The 19,774-nt window shown below is 37.4% G+C and overlaps 1 protein-coding gene and 1 pseudogene across 1 annotated transcript in view; both read left to right on the top strand.

Annotated features, from left to right (window-relative positions):
• Zmpste24 (zinc metallopeptidase STE24) overlaps nucleotides 1-19,774 on the top strand; it is a 53,722-nt gene that overhangs the window by 17,853 nt on the left and 16,095 nt on the right. Inside the window, exons 5-7 of the mRNA XM_020171673.2 lie at nucleotides 4,506-4,658; nucleotides 6,625-6,766; nucleotides 12,876-13,060. Of these exons, the coding sequence (XP_020027262.2) occupies nucleotides 4,506-4,658; nucleotides 6,625-6,766; nucleotides 12,876-13,060 (480 nt within the window). The remainder of the gene's footprint in view (nucleotides 1-4,505; nucleotides 4,659-6,624; nucleotides 6,767-12,875; nucleotides 13,061-19,774) is intronic.
• LOC141425334 (small nucleolar RNA SNORA18) lies at nucleotides 10,050-10,168 on the top strand (annotated as a pseudogene).

Genomic DNA, 19,774 nt, shown 5'->3' with positions numbered 1-19,774 from the left:
ATGCTATCTAGTTTTTTGGGTGTCTTACCTATCTTCATACTTCCCTTATGTGCTCTCACTTTATTATGTGATCAAAGTCCAGTCCCCTTCTTGTGTTTGCCCTTGATCTAATGTCCGCATATGAGGGAGAACACGATTTTTGGTCTTTTGGGCCAGGCTAACCTCACTCAGAATGATGTTCTCCAATTCTATCCATTTACCAGCAAATGATAACATTTCATTCTTCTTCATGGCTGCATAAAATTCCATTGTGTATAGATACCACATTTTCTTAATCCCTTCGTCAGTAGTGGGGCATCTTGGCTGTTTCTATAACTTGGCTATTGTGAATAGTGCTGTAATCAACATAGGTGTGCAGGTGCCTCTGGAGTAACCTGTGTCACAGTCTTTTAGGTATATCCCCAAGAGTGGTATTTCTGGATCATATGGTAGATCAATGTTTAGATGTTTAAGTAGCCTCCAAATTTTTTTTCAGAGTGGTTGTACTAGTTTACATTCCCACCAGCAGTGTAAGAGGGTTCTTCCCGACCCCCCCACCCGCATTCTCGCCAACACCTGTTGTTAGTGGTGTTGCTAATGATAGCTATTCTAACGGGTGGTATTTAAATGAATTTAAACTATAAAATTCAAGGCACTGTTTTAGGCTGCTTAGTATCATAACACAGTCTCATTGTTAATTCTTAAAATTGTTTTAATAATTATATTCTTTGTATTTACTTACCATTTACTTTATTTTTTTATTATTTTTTTTTTTCATTTTTCTTTTATTATTCATATGTGCATACAAGGCTTGGTTCATTTCTCCCCCCTGCCCCCACCCCCTCCCTTACCACCCACTCCACCCCCTCCCGCTCCCCCCCTCAATACCCAGCAGAAACTATTTTGCCCTTATCTCTAATTTTGTTGTAGAGAGAGTATAAGCAATAATAGGAAGGAACAAGGGGTTTTGCTGGTTGAGATAAGGATAGCTATACAGGGCATTGACTCACATTGATTTCCTGTGTGTGGGTGTTACCTTCTAGGTTAATTCTTTTTGATCTAACCTTTTCTCTAGTTCCTGGTCCCCTTTTCCTATTGGCCTCAGTTGCTTTAAGGTATCTGCTTTAGTTTCTCTGCGTTAAGGGCAACAAATGCTAGCTAGTTTTTTAGGTGTCTTACCTATCCTCACCCCTCCCTTGTGTGCTCTCGCTTTTATCATGTGCTCATAGTCCAATCCCCTTGTTGTGTTTGCCCTTGATCTAATGTCCACATATGAGGGAGAACATACGATTTTTGGTCTTTTGAGCCAGGCTAACCTCACTCAGAATGATGTTCTCCAATTCCATCCATTTACCAGCGAATGATAACATTTCGTTCTTCTTCATGGCTGCATAAAATTCCATTGTGTATAGATACCACATTTTCTTAATCCATTCGTCAGTGCTGGGACATCTTGGCTGTTTCCATAACTTGGCTATTGTGAATAGTGCCGCAATAAACATGGATGTGCAGGTGCCTCTGGAGTAACAGTCTTTTGGGTATATCCCCAAGAGTGGTATTGCTGGATCAAATGGTAGATCGATGTCCATCTTTTTAAGTAGCCTCCAAATTTTTTTCCAGAGTGGTTGTACTAGTCTACATTCCCACCAACAGTGTAAAAGGGTTCCTTTTTCCCCCGCATCCTCGCCAACACCTGTTGTTGGTGGTGTTGCTGATGATGGCTATTCTAACAGGGGTGAGGTGGAATCTTAGTGTGGTTTTAATTTGCATTTCCTTTATTGCTAGAGATGGTGAGCATTTTTTCATGTGTTTTCTGGCCATTTGAATTTCTTCTTTTGAGAAAGTTCTGTTTAGTTCACATGCCCATTTCTTTATTGGTTCATTAGTTTTGGGAGAATTTAGTTTTTTAAGTTCCCTGTATATTCTGGTTATCAGTCCTTTGTCTGATGTGTAATTGGCAAATATTTTCTCCCACTCTGTGGGTGTTCTCTTCAGTTTAGAGACCATTTCTTTTGATAAACAGAAGCTTTTTAGTTTTATGAGGTCCCATTTATCTATGCTATCTCTTAGTTGCTGTGCTGCTGGGGTTTCATTGAGAAAGTTTTTACCTATACCTACTAACTCCAGAGTATTTCCTACTCTTTCTTGTATCAACTTAAGAGTTTGGGGTCTGATATTAAGATCCTTGATCCATTTTGAGTTAATCTTGGTATAGGGTGATATACATGGATCTAGTTTCAGTTTTTTGCAGACTGCTAACCAGTTTTCCCAGCAGTTTTTGTTGAAGAGGCTGCTATTTCTCCATCGTATATTTTTAGCTCCTTTGTCAAAGATAAGTTGCTCATAGTTGTGTGGCTTCATATCTGGATCCTCTATTCTGTTCCACTGGTCTTCATGTCTGTTTTTGTGCCAGTACCATGCTGTTTTTATTGTTATTGCTTTGTAATATAGTTTGAAGTCAGGTATTGTGATACCTCCTGCATTGTTCTTTTGACTGAGTATTGCCTTGGCTATTCGTGGCCTCTTGTGTTTCCATATAAATTTCACAGTAGATTTTTCAATCTCTTTAATGAATGTCATTGGAATTTTGATGGGAATTGCATTAAACATGTAGATTACTTTGGGGAGTATCGACATTTTTACTATGTTGATTCTACCAATCCATGAGCATGGGAGATCTCTCCACTTTCTATAGTCTTCCTCAATCTCTTTCTTCAGAAGTGTATAGTTTTCCTTGTAGAGGTCTTTCACATCTTTTGTTAGGTTTACACCTAGGTATTTGATTTTTTTTGAGGCTATTGTAAATGGAATTGTTTTCATACATTCTTTTTCCGTTTGCTCATTGTTAGTGTATAGAAATGCTAATGATTTTTCTATGTTGATTTTATATCCTGCTACTTTGCTATAGCTATTGATGATGTCTAGAAGCTTCTGAGTAGAGTTTTTTGGGTCTTTAAGGTATAGGATCATGTTGTCTGCAAATAGGGATATTTTGACAGTTTCTTTACCTATTTGTATTCCTTTTATTCCTTCTTCTTGCCTAATTGCTCTGGCTAGGAATTCCAGTACTATGTTGAATAGGAGTGGAGATAGTGGGCATCCTTGTCTGGTTCCTGATTTTAGAGGGAACGGTTTTAATTTTTCTCCGTTAAGTATAATGCTGGCTGTAGGTTTGTCATATATAGCTTTTATAATGTTGAGGAACTTTCCTTCTATTCCTAGTTTTCTTAGAGTTTTTATCATGAAATGATGTTGGATCTTATCAAAGGCTTTTTCTGCGTCTATTGAGATGATCAAGTGGTTTTTGTCTTTGCTTCTGTTAATGTGGTTTATTACGTTTATTGATTTTCGTATGTTGAACCACCCCTGCATCCCTGGGATGAAGCCTACCTGGTCGTGGTGGATAATCTTTTTGATGTGTTGCTGAATTCGGTTTGCCATTATTTTGTTGAGGATTTTTGCATCAATGTTCATTAAGGAGATTGGCCTATAGTTCTCCTTTTTGGAGGTGTCTTTGCCTGGTTTTGGGATAAGTGTAATAGTGGCTTCATAAAATGTGTTTGGCAGTTTTCCTTCCCTTTCTATTTCATGGAACAGTTTAAGGAGGGTTGGTATCAGTTCTTCTTTAAAGGTCTGATAGAATTCAGCAGAGAATCCATCAGGTCCTGGACTTTTCTTTTTGGGGAGACTCTTGATTGCTGCTTCAATTTCATTTTGTGTTATAGGTCTATTCAGGTGATTAATTTCCTCTTGGTTCAGTTTTGGATGATCATATGTATCTAGAAATCTGTCCATTTCTTTTAGATTTTCAAATTTATTTGAATATAGGTTCTCAAAGTAGTCTCTGATGATTTCCTGGATTTCCATGGTGTTTGTTGTTATCTCCCCTTTTGCATTCCTGATTCTACTAATTTGGGTTTTTTCTCTCCTCATTTTAGTCAGGTTTGCCAGGGGTCTATCGATCTTGTTTATTTTTTCAAAGAACCAACTTTTTGTTTTATTAATTCTTTGTATGGTTTTTTTGGTTTCTATTTCGTTGATTTCAGCTCTTATTTTTATTATTTCTCTCCTTCTATTTGTTTTGGGATTTGCTTGTTCTTGTTTTTCTAGGAGTTTGAGATGTATCATTAGGTCATTGATTTGGGATCTTTCAATCTTTTTAATATATGCACTCATGGCTATAAACTTTCCTCTCAAGACTGCCTTAGCTGTGTCCCATAGGTTCCGGTAGGTTGTGTTTTCATTTTCATTGACTTCTAGGAACTTTTTAATTTCCTCTTTTATTGCATCGATGATCCATTCTTCATTAAGTAATGAGTTATTTAGTTTCCAGCTGTTTGCATGTTTTTTGTCTTTACTTTTGTTGTTGAGTTCTACTTTTACTGCATTGTGGTCAGATAGTATGCACGGTATTATTTCTATTTTCTTATATTTGCTGAGGCTTGCTTTGTGCCCTAGGATACCATTTACTTTAAAAGTAAAACCAGTTCCTCAGTTTATAATGGTGATATTTTCTTTTTTTTCAGACTTTGGAGTTTTTTATGAAAGATGCAATCAAAAAATTTACTGTGACCCAGTGTATTTTATTGCCTGTGTCTTCACTTCTGCTTTACATTATTAAAATTGGGGGTGACTATTTTTTTATTTATGCCTGGCTGTTCACATTAGTTGTCTCTCTGGTGAGTAAAATCTATTTCATATTCTTTTACCAAAGTTTATTGATGGGATTACTTGATTTAGTTTTTATTACCATGTAAACAGTTCTTAAGAGGAGGATGAAATATAAATATGTGCTCATAAAAACTTACCTGTTGGTGTCTGCTTTTGGATATAGAAATAAGAGAATTGACTAAGCATAAATTTTCTTCTCTTTATGCTGACTCTTACAGATGCTAGAAGCTAGTTGCTGGTCACTTTTAATGATCTAGTTTCCAGGCAGTTTGGAGCTGTGCATTTGTGAGTTTGCACTACAATGAATGACTTAAGTGTGATAATTTATGACTCTTGACTGACCCCCCCAGTGCCAGACTTAAGAGGGACATGAAAAAAGCATATACTTACCTGACTTTTTTCCCCTTCTTCTTCTTTCTGCCTTCCCTTCTCATTTTTTTTTCCTATTCTTTTCTTTCTTTCTTTCTTTTTTTTTTTTTTTGATAGTACTGGGATTTGAATCAGGGCCTCGCCCTTTCTATGCAGGTTCTCTACCCTTGAGCCATGCCCTCAGTCTTTTTTTGCCTTATTTTTTGGATAGGGTCATGCATTTTCTCATTTTTTGCCCTGCAGGCTTATGACCTGATCTTCCTACCTATGGTCTCTGCCTAGTTGGGATTACAAATTCATACCACCATGCCCAGCTTGTTTGTTGAGGTGGAATCTCACTGAGTTTTTGCCTGGGCTGGGCTCAAACTTAGATGCTCCTGATCTTGACCTTCCAAGTAGTACATAGCTCCCTCTCCCTGCTTTTTACCCCTTCTCTGTTCTCTACTGCTTCCTCCTTTTATCCATTCTCCTTCCTTTCCTTCTTTCCTCTTCACTTTTCTTTCCCTCCCCCCACTGCTAACTCCTTCTTTCTCTTCCTTCCCATTTCCTTTTCCTCTCACCTCCCTTCCCCTCAGTTTTTCTCCCCTCATATCTTCTTTTCCTTTTTTCCCTCTCATCTTCTAAACTACTTCACAGCACACATACTGTAGCACAACAAGTAGTCTCTTCACAGTCCCCCAAAAATATCAACTCTTCAACTCCACTGATATTGTTTATTTTAATCTGAATTATGTGATGTTCATAGCTTTACTTTCCACCAGGGGGATTATTAAGATCAGAAAATGGATGCTAGTTGGATATTTATTATATGACTAACTGAGATTAGAGGAAATGGAGCTGAGGAAATACTCCAGAAATGCCTAAGGAAGTGCTGTTTCAACCAAACTGTATGTTATGAACTATAGGATTAATTTTAGCAGAAGAGCAAACCACATATTAGACAGTTGTAATAAAAAGACACAGTCAAGCTCTTGTGATGATTGTTTAGCAAAGACTTCACGTGTATCAAGATTACTCTGAGTTGGGAACCAATGGCTCACACCTGTAATTCTAGCTTCTTGGAAGACTGAGATCAGGAGGATAGACCTATGTCCAAAATAACCAGAGCAAAATGGACTGGAGCTGTGGTCCAAGTGGTAGAGTCCCTGATTTGCAAATGTGAAGCACTGAGTTCAAACCCCAGTCCCACCAAAAAAATAAATAAATAAATAAAAATTACTGAGAAACAGAAGTTCATGTTATGATTGGCTTATGAAGTAGCAGAAATTCCTAAGATAGTTTTGGAAGGACTGTTTATTACCATCCTTTGATTTCACTCACTGTTAGTAGCATTACCTTCTAAAATAAAATTGACAGATTTGCTGTGATAATCGGATTCTACTTTGATTTAATTAATCAAACAGATATTGTGCTCTTACTGTCTCGGATAATTGGGTCTGAGAATACCAGAACAGATAAATTTCCTGTCCTCAAGTTTGGTGTGGACATAATTGTTTCAATATAATTAAATCTATTTAATAATTAGTAATTTTTCTTTTCTTTCATGTTTTAATGAGTACTTTTTCTTTGAGAACATAATCATTTGTTCTGTCATTTACTTCTCAGGTCCTTGTCACAATCTATGCTGATTATATTGCTCCTTTATTTGACAAATTCACACCTCTGCCTGAAGGAAAGCTTAAACAAGAAATTGAAGTAATGGCAAAGAATATTGACTTTCCTTTGACTAAGGTGTATGTTGTTGAAGGTAAGGCTACCTGGGGTTAAGAAGGTTTCATGTAGAGTGATTTGTTTTGAGTTCTTTATTAAATTTTTAATAAACAAGTCAATTTTTATTGTTTATTTAACTTGTTACTTAAAGATTAGGATAGGATTTTGCATTTTGGCTTTTTAAGATTTATAGGAATTGATGACATAGTCTGGGGATAAAGTGGTGGCCTGGCACCAAACCCTTTCCTTCCTTACAGCTCTGTTTTATTAGCTTTACAGGATTGTTTTTAATCTTTGGCCAAGGCCTTTTTTCACTCTGTTATACTGTATTAGGTAGTAGACTGTTACCTACTTAGCTCCTTTAGGTAATTGAATCGGACTCTTGAATAGTCAGATTCCAGATAGCACTAGTTTAAAGGTTCTAAAACAAAACCAATGTTATTGGCTTTGTCTCCTCCAACAAGCTATCCAGTGTTTTGGAGAACTCTGTTTAACCTGTACATTATCAAAAATGGTATACCATCAGGTATTTCAGATTAGTTTAAGCTCTTGCTTTTCTGATGATTGCCTTTTAAAGTTAAATTTTCTATTTACTTGTGTAAAACTTCTGAAGTCTTAAGTGAGTCTACAAAACTATAGAGAAAAACTCTTTTGTAAGGTTCCATGATGTTCAGAATTTATAAATTAAAATTCATATAAAATAAATATAACTGATTTTGCCTCCTTAACTTACCAGCTGTGGGATCTTTGATAAATCACTTTATCCCTCTAGGTTTCATCTGTACTTTCTCTAGGCTACAGTTTTCTGTAAAAAGCTGTATATTAAGCATTCAGACTTTTTGGGCACATTTGCAATTATGCAACTCTGCCCTTACAGTGCAAAAGCACTGTAGACAATGCATAAACGCATGAACATGGCTGTGTTCCAATAAAACTTCATACAAATAAGCAGCAGGTTGAATTTGGTCTGCAAGCCCATAGTTTGATAATGCCTGCTTTAAAATAAAATATCACCAGTGAGAAGCAGCTTTGTTATATGAAGGAGTAGAAGAAATGTAGAAGCAATTGCAGAGGGTAGAACAAAAATGATCACAACTGAAAAGAATGAACTAACAGTAACTAGAAGAGTATAGAAATCTCAGACATTTAATGGCTTGTGAGGCTATACAGCACAATTGGAAAAGCTTAAGATTCTTTGGGGAAATGATAAGAATAAGCCACATCATACTGACTTTACCGTGTTTTTTGTAGTATTCAATTAGTAGCACACTAATAAGTTTAGTAGAACGATCTCTTAGGAGCTTTTACTGAAGGGAATTCCTAAGTTGCTGTTCATAATGATATGACTGTGGAAGTAATCAGTAACATTTGTGATACATAATTATCAATGCTATTTCCATTTTAGATAAGGTAGTTAGGGAAGGCTATATGGGGTGTTATGACATGAACTAGGACTATGGAAAATCACGATTTGAGCAGGTTGGAGATAGCATTTCTGAGGTCAGGTTTTGGAGTCAATAGGCTTGGGCTTAAATCATAGCTCTATCGTGAATTACTTTTGTGACTTTGGGCAATTGCTAAATAGCAGTTTGCTCATCTGTAAAGTATATTTTTATGTTGTTAGCAATAGTAGCAATCTTGAAAAATATTGCATGAGGGCTGGAGGTGTGGCTTAAGTGGTAGAGCACCTGCTTAGCAAGCACAAGGCCCTGAGTTCAAACCCCAGTACCACACAAAAAAATTTTTTTTGAATGAATGTTGTTGATGAATGTTGTTACTAGCAGTACAACCACACATTAGAAATTTATAAATTGGCAGGGCTATTGTAAGAAGCTGAGAATCCTGCTCTCAAAACAACATCAAATAACATGTACTGTGCAGAGAATTAAACTTGTGTGATGTGATAGAGGATGACTCTAGGTACTTTAAATTGGGCCAGCAGAAAGGACCTTTCTGAGGAAATGACTATTAAGCTAAGCCCTAAAGATATGTGCCATCCACGTTGAGATCAATGGGAAGACCTCAAGCTTGGTTTCTTCAAGGACCACGAAGTCCAGTGTGGCTGGCTGCAACAAAACAAGAGAGTTTTAAATTGGGCCATCAGAAAGGACCTTTCTGAGGAAATGACTGTTAAGCTAAGCCCTAAAGATATGTGCCATCCATGTTGAGATCAATGGGAAAACCTCAAGCTTGGTTTCTTCAAGGACCACGAAGTCCAGTGTGGCTGCAGCAAAACAAGAGCGTTTTATGCAATGAAATCTGAGACGTAGACAGGTGTCAGACCATGTAGGCCTTTGAAAGCCAGGGTAAGTAGTTTAGATTTTAAGTTCAGAAGAAAAAGCCATTGAGGGCTTTAGGCAGAGAAATGATTTGGTCTGGCTTATATTTTTAAACTGTCATGGGCTGCTGTATGGAGAATGCATTCTAGGGAGAAGCAAGCGTGGAATCTGAGTAGTTAGATGGGGAATAATGGCTCCTTAGACTAGGGCAGTAGTAGTTGATGGGGAGAATTGGATGCATTTGTCATGGGTTTGAGAGCTAGAGTTGATGTGATCTGCTAATAGATTGCATGTGGGGAAGTAAGAGATACCAAGTTATCGGCTTAGATTTTTGACCTAGGCAATTAGATAGTTTATCGAAAGGGAAAAAGCCAGGAACACCTTTGTGGAGAATTAAAGAGTTCTAATGGGGCTGGGGACCTGGCAGAGTGCCTGCCTAGCAAGCACAAGACCCTGAGTTCAATCCCTAGTACTACCATAAAAAGTATTAATGACTATGTTACATACTGAGAAATCTTTTCAACAATGTATTCATTACAGTTCTGTGAGCAATAGTAACAGTGTCTGATTTAAGCAGAAAAATTCCTTATTGAAACATTTGATAGCTCACAAAATCTCCAGAAAATTAAGTTTACCAGCCTTAGAACATGAACCATTTACATAGGAAGGTTAGGAACTCAGAATTATAGGGAGGACCCACTTCAGGGAAGACACTGCTATTGCCACTGAAGGACACAGGATTCAGGTGTTCGTATTCCTAGCATTTGTGTCACAGGCATTTATAGAATTAATTCTTGACTGCTTTGCTTCTTTGTGTAATTGGCTGATTATTCAGAGTTGCCAGTAGATGCATCTGACTGACTAAGCCTGGGCTTGGGGCTAGCTGCTAGGAGCGCTGGAGAAGGAAGTACCTGGCTTTTGAGATTTCCCAAATGAGAAGCAGTCTCTCACAAGATTTACATGGTGTGAGATTCCCTGAACTCTGAAAGGAGATTCCAATAGTGGGCAGGAAAAAAGCACACATGAGAATATAAATAACAAGTTGAGGTGTATCCCACTGTTAGCCGCACCTCGTTGGAAACACCTCATACCATAACTCTGGTTTTGCTTTACTCAGAAGACCATTTATTAGGTCTGTGGGAAGGAACTACAAAATAGCTAACAAAAAGTATGAAAGACTTAATAATTTGTTTTTACCTTAGGTACTGGCATATCCCTTAGATCTGGGGGTATTCCTAAGTGATATATAGCTCATAAATGAATATGATCTAAACTCATTTGTGCTTAGAAGATGGCAGCAGTTGAGTAGCAGGCAGATCCATCTGCCCTAAAGTGACCCGAAAGTAAATTGCATGAAGAAATTAGATACCAGAGATCTTGGATGAAGAATTTTGAAGTTTACATCCACATGTCCATAATTCAAGTTGGAGATACAAGAAAACCAAACAAAAGAATTGTGGAATGATAGGACAACTGGGTTAAGCATTAGTTCTTTTAAAAATGCCTAATCTTGAAATTCTGCTTTGGAGAAGCTAAGTTTACTTTGATGGGCAGAAATAGAATTGTGAAATTCCTTAAATAAAAATTTATTGACTTTAAAAATGTTGCCTAATAATACATTTAAAAAAACTTTATAGGACTGGAGCTGTGGCTTAAGCAGTAGATCAACTGCTTAGTAAGTGCCTGCTTTGCAAGCACAAAGCTCCAAGTTAAAACCCAGTCCCACAAAAACAAAATGAAACCAAAAAACCTTTGACAGTATTTGTAGAAAATCAGTATGTATTTTTGTCTTGAAGTTTCTCTAGTGTTTTCTGTGAAGGGAATAAAATTTAAATTTAGTAGTTTTAAGAAAAAAAAAAATTACAGGGCTCGCAGCGTGGTTCAAGTGGTAGAGTGCCTGCCTAACAAGCAGGAGACTCTGAGTTCAACCCCCCAGTCCTGCCCCCTACCCTCCAAAAAAAAAAAAGAATATAAACAACAAATAGATTTATAGACTTCCATGTGGAAATATCTAACAGGCAGTTGGATATGTGAGCCTAGAGTTCTAGGAAGAGGTCAGGTCTAGGAGTACAGCTTTGAAAGTCCCTGGTACCTGGGTGGTGGTTAAGGCCATGGATGAGGACACTTAGGCCAGAGTTAGAGTTGAAATTGGAGACATAGCCAGTAAAGGAGGCTAAGAGAGACTACTGAGGTAGGAAGATGACTAGGAGAAAGTAATGTCTCAAAAACCAAGAAAAGCTGAGTGCAGCAGTTCATGCCTGTACATCCCAGCTACTTGGGAGGTGAAAATCAGGAGGATCACAGTTCAAGGCCAGGCTGGGCAAAAAAAAAGTATCGAGACCCCCATCTTGATCAATAAGTGGGGAATGGTGGTGTCATCAGCTGCACTGGAGGCATAGCTAGAAAGATCATGGTCTGAGACTGACCCTGGGCAAAAATGCAAGACCCTATCTGAAAATAACTAAAGCAAAAAGGACTGGGGGCGTGGTTCAAGTGGTAGAGCACTGCCTACCAAGTGCAAGGCCCTGAGTTAAACTCCAGACTGCGAGAGAATACTACATATTCAACATATACTACATGCCAGGCACAACATATACTACAAGCTGACAGTCTGGTATAGAGACTCAAGACATTCCTGGCCTCCACTCCTAGAAATTTTGACTTAGTACGTACTTCCAGAATCTCTTTTTAACAAGCAGCCAAACCAAAAAGTGACATAATAATGCAGTAAATAAATAATAGCTTCTATTTATCAAAGCTTTACTATCTTCTAAATATACTGCCAAAAACATGAAGCCCTGAGTTCAAACCCCAGTCCCACAAAAAAAAAAGATAAACATATTGCCTAGTACTTTACATCAGAAATATGAGTAAATGCAAAACTCACATTTTCTTGAAGAGACCTAAGGTTTTCAAGAGAAACAAATGTTTTATCATTTCTTCATTTAAAAAAAAAAAGTATGCAGTAGTTTATATGAGTCAGGCAGTATATTAATTGTTCTACTTAGAGTATCTCATGAGGTAAATGTTAGTCTTGCTTCATAAACAAGAAACTAGAAAGCTTAAAAAAAGTTTTCTAACTTTACACAATTAATACATGGCACAGCCAAGATTTGAATCCAAAGTCTGTACTCTTAATTACTGTACTCAGCTCACTGTATGCTGAAGGACTTGTAGAAATTGAAGAAATATATAAGGAAGAAAATAAAAATCAACCATAGTTTAGCTACTGTTAGCCACTATTAAAAATTTAGACATGTTTTCTGCTAGTCTTTATAAAAATAGCTTTAATGTTTTTCTGATTACAGAAGTAAGTACACTTATTTTTAAAACTTTAGAAAAGAAAGAAAAGCAAAAGGGAAGAAACAAAAGTTTACTCGTTACTGGAACCTAGTAATAAACACAAATATTTTGATATATTTCTTCATCTGGTTATGTTTATGCTTTTCTGTTTACACATACCTTTTTTTCTTAAATCTTATATATATGAAGTTTTGTATCCTTTATAGTACAGTGGTGAGCTTTTTTCTTGTTAAAATTCTTTGAAAAGTATAAATTTTTTCTGGCTGATTAAAATTCCATTTCATAACTTTGTCATAATTTAATCATTCCACCATAGTTGGATATTTAAGCTCATTTACTTGTTGCTATAAGGCTGCAATGAGCATAAGTATTTGTTGGCAAGAATTGAGGAAAACAGATACTCTCCATTGCTGGTGGTCATGGCCATTGATTCAGTTCTTCTTTAGATATTAAACTGTTTGAAAATGTTAATGTCCTTTCCAATAGTGTAGTTTTCTAGGAGTCTCTCCAAAGGACCCCAGACTTCTTAATTATATTACGTGCTTTGAACTGTCTTTTCCTTAGGATCTAAGCGCTCTTCCCACAGCAATGCTTATTTTTATGGCTTCTTCAAGAACAAGCGAATAGTTTTGTTTGACACTCTACTAGAAGAGTACTCGGTACTAAACAAAGATACCCAGCAGGAGTCTGGCATGGAACCCCACAATGATGGAGAAGGGGACAGTGAAGAAGTAAAAGCTAAAACTAAAGTGAGTTCTTCTTTTTCCTGAGAGACTCTTAGTTTTTATATACTTAGTTTTCACAGTGTCTTTGACAACTCAAAATAACATCAATTTCTATGCAATGAATATTCAATTCAGGAAGACTACCAAATAAAAACACCATGCTCCTTTAAAGTCTGGTATTTGGGAGAGATTATTATTACATGTTAACTACCTTGCAAGTTTTTAAAGAAGGTACATGTTGAATTGAAGATTCCTGAAAAATAAGAAAATTCACATGATAAACTATCTTTACATATGTGTGTATGTAGATATGTAGCTATTCATGATATCTTTATGATCCAGGAATTCCCACAGGCAAGATAAAGAAAAGATCTAATTTTTAGCTTCACTGAGACAGCAGTTACAGGCTTTCGCAATGGAGAAACTTGGATTTGAGTCCTGGTTCTGTCATTTAGTAGTTATGTTTCCTTGGGTACATTATGTAATTTAATCTTTTATTTGTTTAACACGTATTTATGGAATGTGTACTCTGTGCTGAGATACTTTGCTTGGCATGAGGAATACAAAAATGGAGAGGCAAACCTTCATAAGCTTATAGTCTAAAAGGAACATAGTTACACAAGCACACTGTACACTATGGTACTGCTACTGGGAAGCTATAGATAGTAGATACAGAGAAGCACAAAAGAAGGCATCTCTTAAATTTGACCTGAGAGTCTGAGAAAGCTGCTTCTGAATCCTTTTCCTAGATGAGGTCAGCAAAATTTAAAATACCAAGACTAAATGGGGGAGAGGAGTCACTGATAATATATGATGCAAATCTCACCTGAAACACTCACCAGTATTTGTGTGTGTGATAGAATATACCCTTGTTTTGATGTCATACAGAGATGATTTTAGATTCCTATTCATTTACCATCTGCATAACTCTGGGCAAGTAAGTAAAGCTCTCTAAAGCTTTGATTTCTTTTTTTTTTTTTTTTGTGGTACTGGGATTTCAACTCAGGGGCTATACCTTGAACCACTCCACCAGCCCTTTTTGTGTGTGTGTGATGAGTTTTTTCAAGATAGAGTCTGGAGAATTATTTGCCGGGACTAGCTTCCAAACCTTGATCCTCCTGATCTCCACCTCCGAGTTAAGATTATAGGCGTGAGCCTCTGGTGCACAGCAGGCTTTGATTTCTTATCTGAAAGATGAGGCCAGCAGGGTTTCTCAGCCTCAGTTCTACTGGCATTTTGGGCTGGATAATTTTTTTGTTGTGGAAGTTTTTTTGTGCACCATAGGATGTTTAACAGCATCACTGGCCTCTCCCATCCCCCAAAATTATAACAACCAAAAGAGTCTCCAGATATCCCCAGGGGTGGGAGGTAGTATAGGGGTGGGACAAGATTTCCTTGGGTTGGGAAATACTGGTCTAAAGATGGTTTATCTTTTAAAGTTGTGAGATTAAATAACATATGAAATTGTTTCTACTCTACATTTTAAGTACCAGAAAATTATTATTATTTGAGCATATTTTGACCTTAAAAAGATGATTGGTAAGTTGCCTCGCCTGTATAAATATGTAGATGAAACAAAATTCTGCGCAGGAATTAAGTAGCATTGTAGAAGGTTAATGCCTTTGTTTTGTTTTTTGAAATTTTTTTTGAGCAGTATTGGGATTTGAACTGAGGGCCTCACTTTTGCTAGGCACGTGTACTACTGCTTGAGCCACTCTACCTTGAGCCCTGTTTTGTTTTGGGTATTTTTTGAAATTAGAGTCTCATAAATTACTTGCCAGGGCTGGCTTTGAACTGTGATCCTTCTGATCTCTACCTCCTGAGTAGCTAGGATTATAGAGGTGAGCCATGGTGCCAAGCTGTTTTTTGAATTTTTGAGACAGGGTCTTGCTTTGTACCAAGGCTGGCCTCAGACTTAGGATCCTTCTGCCTCAGCCTCCCAAATTTTGTGATTACAGGCATGTAATATCATGCCTGGCTATTTATATTTAAGTGGGGTTATCCTGTAAGTTAGGATATTAGAATAAAAACCCATTTTGCTCTGGCCAAGTGCCATAAACTTTAATCTGGGGATAGATCTTAAGGTCATTTTATAAATAAGAAAACTAAAGTAGAAAGGGAATAACTCAGTGACAAAAGTGGAGAGTCATGCAAGTTCAAATCACCCTGCTTAAGAGACATTCACATACAGAGTAGATTACGTTATAGTTAAATGTAAACATTAGATAGTGGTCCACAAACTACAAGCAGAGTAATGGAAATACAGCCTTTAATAGCTATGAGAACAGGTTTTTTTGATTAGGTAGCTGGGGCTACAGTTCAGAAGTAGAGTGCTTGCCAACATGTGCAAGGCCCTGGGTTCAGTCCCCAGCACTGCAGAAACAAAACAAAACAAAAAACATTGGGTAGCTGTTTGAAATATGCTGAATGGAGTTAGACTTCTTTTTCTGGCTTCTTGAAGATCCTGCTTTATTTCGTTAATTAACTACAAATGTTTTAGCATATATATACAAGTTAGCAAAATACGTTAGACATAATCCCATCCTAAGTAGCCTATGGTAGAGGAGACAAATAGCCCATAATCCAAGACACAGTGTGGTTAAATATCCTGAATGACTGAAATAGTGTGACTTTTAGAAATTCGGGACTGTTTTTTTGTTTGTTGGAAGCAGGGTCTCACTGTGTAGCCCAAGCTGGCCTTGAACTCAGGATCCTCCTGCCTCAGCCTGTGGGTATTAGATTTGCAAGTGTGCATCACAACACCCATCTGGAAATTCAGATTATTAATGCAGATTCTAACAGTAAAACAGATTTCTGAGAAGAGAGGATATCTGAACCAGGCAGAATTTGGCTTGGGGTTGGGGCTTTTCAGGTTGAAGATAAGAAATAAATAAAGCTGTGGAGACAAAATTCTCAATCTCTATTCAGATGATTAAATGGATTTGTGTAGTAAGGAGTAGAAGGGTAGGCCAGGACCAGTTTACAGAGTTTTGAAGACAGCAAGTGGTTGTTTACAGTTACCTGGAAAACTTAAGTAGATTTGGGTGGAAGCCAACACTTGTTTTTGTAAGATTAAAATTGGGTGGCAGCACATAGGATAAAGCAAAGATTAGAGGCAGGAAGATTTCTGGTGCCTACTACATCAAGATAAGCACGATTTAAATGAGGACCTACACTAGAATACAAGGTCAGAATAAGCACAAGAATCGTAACAAAGGATGGATTTAAAATACTTGGTGATTGCTATTAGGGGAGTAAAAGAAAAGGTCAAAGATGGGCTCAACAGTCATTAACTGTAGTGCTCTCCACTGTGTGGACCACTGCACTGGGATTTGAATTGAGGCTTCCTGCTTCCAGGGCAGGCACTCTACCCCACCTGAGTCATGCCTCTGCTTGTTTTTTTTTTTTTTTCCTGTTGTTACATTGTTTTGTGCTGTGCTGGGGAACAAACCTAGGACCTCATCATGCTAGGCAAGCACTCTACACTGAACTACATCCCCAGCCCATTATTACTGTTTTATGTAGACATTATTTATATTTATCCATATGCTCATCTGTTTCTTTAGCATTCCTGCTCATTGCTCACCTTTCTTTTAGGAATCACTTTGCTTCTTCCAGACATATGCTTTAGAAAGTCCTTTGGCAACTTCTCATTTTGTTATTTCACTTGCATTCTTGAGTGTTAATTCAGGATTGACACTTTATTTTTTGTTTGTTTGTTTTTGTGGTACTGGGGTTTGAATTCAGAGCCTCACATTTGCTAGGCAGGCGGTCTACTACTCAAGCCAAATCCCAAACCAGGGTTGACACTTTAAAGATTCCATTCCATTATGTTCTGGCTTTTTGTGGTTCATGTTGAAAAAGTCTGCTCTAAGCTTATTGTCATTTCATTTTAGTTCTCTCTGGTTATTCTCAAGATTTCTCTTTGATTTTGGTATTCTGCTGGTGTGCAGGTCTTTATTTCAGTGTTGCTTGGAATATATTGTGATTTCTTAATTGAAGGATTTATCTTTTTCAGAAAGTTTTGAAAACTAGAAATTCACTGCCTTTGTATCTTTTGACTTACTGCTTTTTTCCCACTCTCTCTAGTTGCATTTCTGGAATTCCAATTAGCTGAATGCTATATTCTCACATTTTGTGTCCCACAGGTGTTAACCACTGTTTTGTATTTTCCATTTCTTTATCTTTCAGGGCTACATTCTATAATTTCTTCAGCTCTCCATTCTAATTCACTAGTGCTTTCATTGGCTGTATTTAATCTGTCCTCCCTCTTGCCCTTCCTCCCTTTCTTCCCTCTCTCCCTTTCTGTATAGCCCAGGCTGGCTCATTATCCTCCTGCCTCAAACTCCAAAATATTGAGATTACAGGCAAGGGTCACCATACCCAGCTTTATCTGTTCTTTAGCCACTCCATTATGACTTAATTTTAAAGTTCTGGGTGGTTCTTTTTCAAGTAAGTCAGGTGAAGTAGTCTTTTGTTCCTTCCTCATGTTCTTAATTCCCTTATTTGTCTAAAGCATGCTTATGTTATATTCTGAATCTGATAATCCCATTATCCAGGTTCCTGTAGAGCTAATACTGGTTCCACTCCACTACACACACACACTGGGGCCTCCAACATGCTAGGCAAGCACTACTTGAGTCACTCTCCCAGCCCTTTTGTCTTTATTTTATTTTGAGATAGGGTCTCACTGACTTTGGTCTGGCTGGCATAGAACCACATTCCTCCCAATCTCTGCCTTCTGAGCATCTGGGATTATAGGCATGAGCCACTAAAACCTGGCTTCTAAACCTGATCTTTATTGTTTCTGTTAACTCCTGTTTATTGTTGACTTGTTTTCTGGAGTACTTGGTATTTTTTTAATGTGAGCTCATAATTTGACACTGATCAAATCTTCAGGAATTCTGAGGGATCTGGGTGGGTTTAGGTTACAATCCTCAATGAAGATTTGCTCTGTCTGTTGTCCCCAGTGCTATAAAACTGTCAGTACTTTAATATTTCAACTTGGGATTTTCTGAACCATGCAATTAATGATTTTGAATTTTCATAGACTTTTCCCACTTTGAATGAGATATGATCTAGTTGGATTATTTTGCCAACATATTTTTTTCATTGTCCATTCCGACTCAAAGTATAGCCCTTCAGTGGTATAAATCCACAAAAGGGATCTCAATTTAAATTCTACCTTTGACATTTCCTTCCTTCCCTTTTTTTTTTTTCCTGTGGTACTGGGGCTTATACTTGGGGCCTACATCTTGAGCCACTCCACCAGCCCTTTTTTGTGATGGGTTTTTCAAGATAGGGTTACATGGAACTATTTGCCCAGGCTGGCTTCGAATGGCAGTCCTCCTGATCTCTGCCTCCTGAGTATCTGGGATTACATGCATGAGCCAGTGGCTCCCAGCTAGTACTGGGATTTTTAACTCAGGGTCTTATATTTGATAGGCAGGAGCTCTGCCACTTGAGTCATGCCCCCAGTCCTTTTTGCTTTAGTTAATTTTTAGATAGGGGCCAGTCTGGACCATACTTCTCCCACTTATGCCTCCTGTGTAGCTAAGATTACAGGCATGTACCACTATTCCCAGCTTTTTTGTTGAGATGGTGTTCTTTAACTTTTTGCCTGGGCTGGCCTCAGACTGCATTCCTCCTGATCTCTGCCTCCCCAATAGCTGGGTTTTAGGCGTGAGCCACTGGCCTGGCTATAATTCCTTACTTTCTGATGATCTTAAATACATGTTTAAGCTGTTTGTTGTAATTTATTTGGCATTTTTAGGTGTTTGAAAATTTTCCAAATGATCTAGGCAGATGTCCAAGAGCTTGTGTGTGTGTGTGTGTGTGTGTGTATGTATGTGTGTTGATGAGTGAATATGCATGCATATGTGGAATGTGTACATAAGATTAAATTGTTTCATTGTGTCCTGGGGCACTATTACATTGAATCTGGAGAGTGTATAGGCAGAAATTTTTATTAGGCTTTGTAAACATTATACTTCATGATTTATATACCCTTGTATCATTTACATTTAATTGTTTTGCAATACAGTGATAATTTTCAAATGATTACCTATGAGCCACTGAAATTATTCATTTTATTTAATTGATGAATGTTGAATAATTCATCTTTACCTCCATGGTTTGTGTAAAAGTTGAAAGTACAGGTCTAATGACCCAAGCATTGTATGCACATATAAATAATAAAACAAAACGAAAAAATTAATTAATTTAAAAAAAAAAAAAGAAAGTACAGTTCTTCGGCATTAGATCACTTGACTTCAAATCCCAAATTTTCCACTTCTGGCTATGTAACCATAGTAAAATTAGTTAACTTCTCTAGAAGTGCCACCTGTAAAGTGGAAATAATAAAAGTATTTCATAGGTTGGTGATGTATAAATGAGATGTGTATTCAGTACACAGGGCTTGGCACATAGTTACAGTTTAGTAAATGTCACCAGCTTTTTTTTTTTCTTTTTACTCTTTTGTGGATCAATCTTCATATGTGTTAGAATAAAAAAAAAAATGTTGTTGGGTGCCAGTGGCTTACGTTTGTAATCCTAGCTCCTGGGGAGACCGAGATTGGGAGGATTGAGGTTCAAGGCTAGCCTAGGCAAATAATTTGCAAGACCCCATCTCCAGAATAACCAGAGCAAAATGCACTGGAGGAGTGGCTCAAGCTAGAGCACCTGCTTTGCAAGTCTGAAACCCTAAATTCAAACTCCGCTTACACCAAAAAAATCACT

The sequence above is a fragment of the Castor canadensis genome, chromosome 7 (assembly GCF_047511655.1).
Source record: "Castor canadensis chromosome 7, mCasCan1.hap1v2, whole genome shotgun sequence".
NCBI classification, from domain to species: domain Eukaryota; kingdom Metazoa; phylum Chordata; class Mammalia; order Rodentia; family Castoridae; genus Castor; species Castor canadensis.
The sequence above is the reverse complement of the archived record's forward strand: the minus strand, read 5'-3'. Positions and strand labels throughout refer to the sequence as shown.